The sequence below is a fragment of the Brienomyrus brachyistius genome, unplaced genomic scaffold (genome assembly GCF_023856365.1).
Source record: "Brienomyrus brachyistius isolate T26 unplaced genomic scaffold, BBRACH_0.4 scaffold65, whole genome shotgun sequence".
Classification (NCBI taxonomy): domain Eukaryota; kingdom Metazoa; phylum Chordata; class Actinopteri; order Osteoglossiformes; family Mormyridae; genus Brienomyrus; species Brienomyrus brachyistius.
This window is the reverse complement of record NW_026042340.1, coordinates 752,130-760,463: the sequence shown is the minus strand read 5'-3', so window position 1 is coordinate 760,463 and position 8,334 is coordinate 752,130. Positions and strand designations below refer to the sequence as shown.

Here is an 8,334-nt window from a genome sequence, read left to right as displayed (position 1 = left end):
TAGCTGTCTGTCTGTCAGCAGACCCTCTGGGTAACCAAATCAAAAATGAAACTGGAGCAAAACTGGTAAATCCGGCTAATATTGATTTAATTGCACTGGAGTCTGTATTTGTGCTGAACAGTGCAGAGAGCTAAACGTATCATGCTGATCACTTTCTGTTCTGCATTAACAGCAAAAACTACACTGGTAAAAAAATTTAAAGGAACACTTTGAAAACACATCAGATATCAATGGAGAAAAAAAATCATGCTGGATATCTATACTGATGTTGTTGGGGAAAGCGCCCGGCGTTTCCACCCCAACTCCACATTTATGAGACACACACAGGTTACAGTTTTACTTGCAAGGGTACCCACACTCTCTGCAATGCAAACTACAGCAGAATGTGTTACAAAGGGTGGTTCCCCTTGACTCCTTTATTTATAGTCAGTGGGAGGCGCAAGAGTCATGCAGAATAGGGAGGTGAGAGAAAGTTCTGGTTTTGCTAAGGTGGGAATGCTATTATTAATATAATCTAAAGTATGAGGCTAGGGGAAAACAAAATAATATATATACATATTTACATTCATTGCTGATCATACAGGAGTGATAACAAAATGATTAATAACAGTTTCTTCAACCTAACAGTCCCTCCTGTTTATCATGACAGTATGATCAAAAACATCAGTATTGTACAAGTTGCAAAAGCATTTCCAGTACAACTGTCATTTAGATCACATCATCATCATCCTAACTGTGGAGTACAGAAAACCATCAGGAGTCGTTCCTCCTGTTTATCATAGAAAAACATCTAATTCCGTTACTTCAGGTCCGAGCCCTGCACGGGTGCTTTCGGCTCAGCCGTCATTATGAATTACATGTCTTCTTCATCGCTATCGCTGGAAACAGGCTCTGTCTCCATATTCTGAGTAAGGGAGAGAAACATTGTACTGTGTGTCCGAAAAGCAGCATTAAGAGCTTGATTAATAAACATTTTCAAACATGGTATAACAGTTATAAAACAACAGAAAAACAAAATAAAAAACAAAACAAAAGAAAATATAAGTGAAACAATACTTTGGTACCCTATACCTGCAAAAGATGCAGCACATTTGGCCTGGGACATATTCATGGGTTTTCCATATACAGTGTCATGTACATATCGATACCAGTAGTTCTTCATGAACGGGTGTGAGTGGTCAGCAGGCAACAGGCGCAGATGGAAGTCGTCATGGGTCCATCGCCGTAGGTGTTGCAATGGAGCTAGTGGGAGCAAGGACAACCATACAAGTCCAACAACAAGAATGACCCCTAGAGTCACCTTACCACATCCCCACCCCGTCAGAGCCATCCTAATAGAGTGCAGTTCAGTTGTTTTCTTCACCGGGTTGAGACAGCAGCACCCTATTGGTTACTGTGCCTTTGTAGCGGACTTCCACTGCTACTCTGTCGCTGAGGCCTCTGATAAGGGCTTGATGGGTTTACAGTGACTTTTGTGTATCCAGGAAGGCCGTTCTGCTATTTTCACAGCTGTTGGTGTTGTGAGGAGGACTTGATAAGGACCGTCCCACCGGGGTGTGCTCCACTCCTTCCGCAACAGGACCTTGACCAGGATCCAATCCCCTGGCTGCAAGTTATCCTGTTGGTTAGAAACAGAATTTACTGGCAGACTACTGGGGCTATGTTTTTGTTGTGATGATAGCAACTTTCGCATCCAATTAGCCAATGTATTTTCTCTGTCCGCTTTCCCTATATCACTCATTTCGGTTGCTAGAGGAAACGGCCTTCCGTACACTATCTCAAAAGGTGTTAATCCTGCAGGAATGGGAGTTATTCTCATCCACAATTTTACTAGAGACAAACATTCTGGCCACGGCCTTTTTGTCTCTTCCATTGTTTTTCTGAGCCTTGTTTTAATAGTGCCGTTAGTTCTCTCCACTAAGCCTGCACTCTGAGGGTGATAAGCACAATGATTCTTAAGCGTAAAACCTAATGCTTGTGAACAAAGGGACATGGTCTGATTTACAAAATGAGTCCCATTGTCTGATCTTATAATATGAGGTATGCCATAAGTAGGGAAATAATGGCCTACCAAACATTTTGCAACAGTCATTGCATCACAGTGCTTTACAGGGTATATTTCTACCCACTTAGAAAAGGTGTCTATAATGACTAGACAGTACTTCTTCCCTTGTGACCAAGATAATTCAATAAAATCCATATGTACAACTTGAAACGGGTACTCAGCTACAGGGAACTGGCCACGTTTTGGTCTCATGTTACCCTGTGCATTATGTTTACAGCAAATTAAGCATGTTCTACAAAATTGCTTTGCATAATCAGAAAAATTTATAGCATAAAAGTATTGCTGGATAATATGTACCATCCCTCCTGTTGAGACATGAGTATTTCCATGGCTCACTAAGGCAGCTGTTTTGTATAAATTTTTTGGTAGGATGGGCTTGTCATTCATATAGTAAACTTTCCCTTGCTGTATTGCTCCTCTCTTGATCCAACTCTGTATTTCTGTTTTAGGAGCATGAATCTGTGCATCACACAGCACATCACTATCTATGAAAAGAATGTCTGCCACTGATAAGGTGGGCTGTTTCAGGGCCGCTTCTTTGGCAGTTTTATCTGCAAAGTTGTTTCCTTTAGCTATTGTGGAAGCATCGGTTTGGTGTGCTTTACATTTGCACAGTGCAAGGCGAGTCGGTAATTGTACAACATCTAATAATCTAAGTAGTAAGTTTGTGTGAGTTAGAGACGTTCCCTGCGATGTTTTAAAACCTCTATTTTTCCACACTCTTGCATGGTGATGAACAGCTCCAAACACATATTGACTATCAGTGTATATAGTAAGTGACTTATTTTTGAATAGCTCGCATGCCCTAATTACAGCATAGAGTTCAGCCGCTTGTGCTGAACAAGCAGGTGGGAGTGCATTGGCCTCTAACACTTCAGTGGACGTAACTACAGCATACCCGACCTTATTTTTTCCCATATCATTTTTTGATGCTGATCCATCTACATAAACAACCATTGAATCTGAAATTGGGGTCTGTAAAATATCTGCTCTGGGTTTTGTTTGCTCTTCCACAACTGCTTTGCACGAATGTGGCTCTCCATCTTCCGTTGTCGGAAGAAGGGTGCTAGGGTTAAGAGGACCACATCGCTGTATAGTAATGTTTGACTGTGAAAGCAGGAGTGAGACTAAGGTCAGATGTCTAGCATGTGTGAGGAACGGAAGCGGCGTCTGCAGTAAAACTAATGAAACTGAATGTGGCACCTTCAGGGTGAGTGGGTGACACAACACTAATTCTGCTGATAATTTTACTGCTTCTGCAGCAGCTGCACATGCTTGCAAACATTGTGGAAAACCAGCTGCTACTGCATCTAATCGTTTAGAATAGAATGCTAGTGGTCTTTCCTTTGTCCCGAACGGCTGTGTTAATACCGCTTTCATATAACCTTGATTAGCATCAACACATAAGGTAAATGGTTGTTGATAATCTGGTAAGGCAAGTATCACATTTGTTTGTAGCATCATTTTTAAGTTTGTGAATGCCAATTCTCCTTCTTTTGTCCACTGAATTTTATCTTTTAAGGCCATGTCTTTCCCATAAATTAAGGTTTGCAGAGGTTGAACGAGTGCGACATAATCAGGTAGCCATTCTCTGCAATAATCACAAAGTCCTAAGAAGGACATCATTTGCTGTTTAGTCTTTGGCTTTGGTGCCTCTTGTATTGCCTGTTTTCTAGTTTCTAATAATGATCGACCTTGTTGGGAGAGTTTATGTCCAAGATATATAACTTCCTCCCTGCAATATTGTAATTTTTGTTTTGATGCTTTATGTCCTGTATCATATAAATGCTGTAACACCAACAGTGTGGCTTCCTTACAATGCTGTTTTGTATCTGAAGCAATTAATATATCATCTACATACAGTAGCACTTGACTATGGGATGGTATTTTACAGGTACTCATAGAATATCTAAGGGCCATGGTATATACATGTGGACTTTCTGAAAACCCTTGAGGGAGTCTAGTATATGTGTATTTTTTTCCCTTATAGGTGAAACCAAATAAATGTTGAGAATCAGAGTGCAATGATACTGAGAAAAATGCATTACTGAGATCAACTACTGAGAAGTAACTTTTATCAGGGGTTAATGAGTTGAGCAATAAGTGTGGGTTGGGCACGTCTGGTGCTGCGTGTTGCACTATGTTATTAACTGGTCTTAAATCCTGCACCATGCGCCATTTCCCTGTATGTCCCTTCTGGACAGGGAAGATAGGAGTATTGCAAGTGGCCTCAGGAGCCTCTCGCAATATTCCTGATGCCAACATATCCTGCACTACAGGGGCTATACCTTTCTCTGCCTCAGGTTTTAACGGGTATTGTCTAACTACCGGGCGGTGTTCTGATTTCACAATTACTTTGTATGGTGGGAACCCCTTTACCAGTCCTACATCAGTGGGGGAGGACGACCACAACCCTTCCGGGAGGTAATCTAGATCTGGACATGATCCCCCCTCCAGAACAGAAAAAAATTGTCAGGTTGGGTCCTGCAAGTGTGTGGTGAGAGTGGTTTGAACTCTCCATCCCAAAGGGAACCGCCACACATTGTGTTTTTTGTCATAGCTCCAACAGGAGCCAGGTACGGGTTGGTAGTCATTGTGACTGTGCATGGAATCTCGTAAGAACATCTCTACATCCCTCCACTGCATCTGAGGTGGTTTTGATAGAGATACGTGTGGTGTTTCCCCTCTGAACACAGCCTGTTGTTTATTAGATAAGATGACTGAGGCAGCAGAAAAGCCAGTAGTGGAGTTAACATACAAATGTTGTAAGGTAATACAAGTGTCTTGGAGGGCATGAAACGTTTTGTCATAGGCATAATCTGGTCCTGGGGTGCCTTTGTACCACATAGTGACGTGTAAGGCATCGTCAGGCATGAACTGGGTTTGTTTAGGGGACTGCTTTTCTCTAGTTTTTCGCAACAATTCTCGTGTCTGTGCAGTTCCCCCTAGGTCCAGTGACCAGTAATATTGTGGTGCTCCGGTTCCTTGCACAACATAGGCTTCCTCATTTATGATTGCTTTCATGCCAGAGTTTGTGGCAACTACACTAATGCCCATCTGTACCATAAGGTCACGGCCTAACAGATTGACAGGGCAAGAAGGGCTTATTAACACTTGTGCTTGACATTCAATCCCAGTTTCCTTATCTTTTACTGCAACTGGGTTTGTTAGCTGATGACTGTCTGTTTGGCCTCCTGCTGTTTTTATATTTATGACAGATGAGGAGTATGTGACTTCAGGAGGACTGGAGGTTAGGACAGTCCTACAGGCTCCAGTATCACACAGGCATTCGTATACTTTGCCATTTATGATTAATTTCCGACTTGGCAAAGTTCCCCACTGCCTTTCTGCTAATAGCTGACATACTGCTTGCAAATCTATTTCCTCATCCAGGAGGTCTTGTAAGGTAACCTCCGTTTCTTCCCTTAAAATGACCTCTGTTTCACCTCGGATAGTGTCGGCAACAGGGGTCTCCGAGGAGGGTCATTGGTCATTTTCGGTGGAGTTTGGATTAAATGGTCGCTTCCCTGACCTGCAGTCCCTGCTTAAATGTCCAGGTTTCCCGCATGTCCAACACTCTGTTTCCTGTGAAAACCCTCCTGTTTGTTTATTTCTAAATCTTCCTCGGCCTCTAAATCTTCCTCTTCCTCTACCTCTGAATCCCCCGCGTCCCCGAGGGTTCGTTTGCACTAGCGCTACCACGTCAGAGGCGCTGAATATTGTATCTGTCTTTTGCTGTTTCTGCGCTTTCTGTGCGTGTTGGGCATATTCTAAGGCTTGTTGGACTGAGCCAGTATTCTGATGTACCCAATGTTTGTCGAGATATTTTCGCAATTCAGGCTTTAGGCCTGCGACAAAAGCTCGTTTTAATTGTTGCTGATACACTCCTCCATCTTCCTCGTCGTGAGGAATTCCTGAATTTCCCCTGAACACCACTCGCATCCTATCCATAAAATCCTCAGGTTCCTCTCCATCTTTTTGTTTGCACTGCGCTATTCGCCCATAATCTGCACGTCTCACGAAGACTGTGTCTATCCTCTCTCGCAGGTGTTGTAATGCTTGTATGAGTTCCTGTGAGTCATGTGCTAAGACTTCATCATTATTACCATGTCCTGTGAAGTCTCCCGCTACACGTCCCCATTTATGGGTAAACAACTGTCTTAGGCATCGGTACATTTCCCTGCCGTTCAAATGAAAACTACTTTGTAATTCTAGGATGGCAGTCCAAAACTCGGGTACCCCTTCTTCAACCAGGGGTATTCCTTTTAAAGCCGCTGTTCTATCCTCAGCGGTCCAGGGTCTATATACTAACATAGTTTCGGGTCCTGCATTATTTGGGCCTCGATTTGGATTTGCCACTTCTACGAGTGGACACTGCCATTCTACCTCCTCTTGTTCTGTGTTATTTTTTGGATGCCATTGTACTTTAGCTGTGGCCAAATCTTTTACAGGATATAGAGAGGGATCAGACCCTCGAGTTAACATGCGAGATGGTTCCACCCCCCCCCCCGCTTCTTGTCTATCTGTGGCTGGAACCAGCGCCGGTGCAGGCACCGGAATTTGTGGGGGCGGTGGAGGAGCTGGAGGGGCAGAAGGTCTTGCTGCCGTTTCTTCGTCTAGTGTGATTAAAGCCACCTGCAGTTTTTTCTCCTTATTTCCCTTTTTCTGTTGTCTCTTATTATCTCTTAGTTTACTCTGTTCTAACCATGCATCAGAGAAAACGTATTCCTTTTTTCTATCTTGGCCTTTTTTATTATTGGTAGTCTGTAACATCTCCAGTTTTAAGTTTCCCTGTAACTTTAATATTTCTGGAGTATGGAGTTTTCCTTCAAACCCATGTTTTTTCCTCCATCTCTGACTACTTATTTGTCCTGATCCTGGTTTATATCCTTCCATAAACTTCTCATCTCCCTCTAATTTGATTTGTTTACTCAGATTTTTTCCCATTGTTACCTTTTATTGAATACACTACAAAACATAAAAAATCCTAAAAGCAAGTCCCTGGCATGAGACCTCAGGAGGACACCAACACGGCCTTCTACTGCTCACTATTAGAGCAGCGGTGTTAGTTTTCAGGGATGAAACCCGTCCTTGATCCTTCAGTCACCAGTATGTTGTTGCTTTTAGGGTGGATCGTGTAGGTTAATCTAAAACCTATAAAAACACATCCACATACATCAATATATATATTTCCAATAACGCCTACTTTCTCTCCCGGTTAATTTCGGCTAACCTCAACCACATGCATGTCTTGGCCACCTACTTATTTAGGTGCCGTATGTCTCACTTGGCCACCTACTCACTTAGGTGCCATATCTCTCACCTGTATAGTGTGCTCTCTGTTCCGTCACCGAGGTCCTTCAGACATCACCAGACGTCGAGCGCAGTTCTAACCACCGGCCTGATGACGAATTCACATCACAGGTCTTTCTTGCACCCGTCTTCGAGTGACTGCCGGCAGTTTTCGGTGTCGCTTCTCTCGGCGTACTGGAGACGTCTTCGGGATTCCTCGGATCCGGCTCGAAGGACCAAATTCTATGTTGGGGAAAGCGCCCGGCGTTTCCACCCCAACTCCACATTTATGAGACACACACAGGTTACAGTTTTACTTGCAAGGGTACCCACACTCTCTGCAATGCAAACTACAGCAGAATGTGTTACAAAGGGTGGTTCCCCTTGACTCCTTTATTTATAGTCAGTGGGAGGCGCAAGAGTCATGCAGAATAGGGAGGTGAGAGAAAGTTCTGGTTTTGCTAAGGTGGGAATGCTATTATTAATATAATCTAAAGTATGAGGCTAGGGGAAAACAAAATAATATATATACATATTTACATTCATTGCTGATCATACAGGAGTGATAACAAAATGATTAATAACAGTTTCTTCAACCTAACAGATGTAGACTGGGTAATGTGTTAGGAACGAAAGGATGCCACATCGTTTGATGGAAATGAAATTATCAACCTACAGAGGGCTGAATTCAAAGACACCCCGAAAATCAATGTGAAAAATGACGCGGCAGGCTAGTCCATTTTGCCGAAATTTCATTACAGTAGCTCATAATCATACTCAGTAGTTTGTATGGTCCCTACGTGGTTGTATGCATGCCTGACAATCTCGGGGCATGGTCCTAATGAGACCACGGATGGTGTCCTGGGGGATCTCCTCCCAGATCTGGACCAGGGTATCACTGAGCTTCTGGACAGTCTGAGGTGCAACCTGGTGGCATCAGATGGACGAAACATAATATCTCAGAGGTGTTCTATTGG

The 8,334-nt window shown here is 43.1% G+C and overlaps 1 protein-coding gene across 2 annotated transcripts; it reads right to left on the bottom strand.

Annotated features, from left to right (window-relative positions):
• Positions 1-328: 328 nt before the first annotated feature.
• Positions 329-7,956, bottom strand: LOC125725337 (protein NYNRIN-like). 2 transcript variants are annotated; one of them, XM_049002197.1, is made up of 2 exons: positions 1,149-7,956; positions 329-904 (listed from the first exon to the last, which is right to left on the bottom strand). In XM_049002197.1, the coding sequence occupies exon 1, from the start codon at positions 4,328-4,330 to the stop codon at positions 1,421-1,423; it is 2,910 nt and encodes a 969-aa protein (XP_048858154.1). In that variant the 5' UTR covers positions 4,331-7,956; the 3' UTR covers positions 329-904; positions 1,149-1,420. Both variants share the same exon structure in this region, with proteins under 2 accessions (XP_048858154.1, XP_048858156.1).
• Positions 7,957-8,334: the final 378 nt, after the last annotated feature.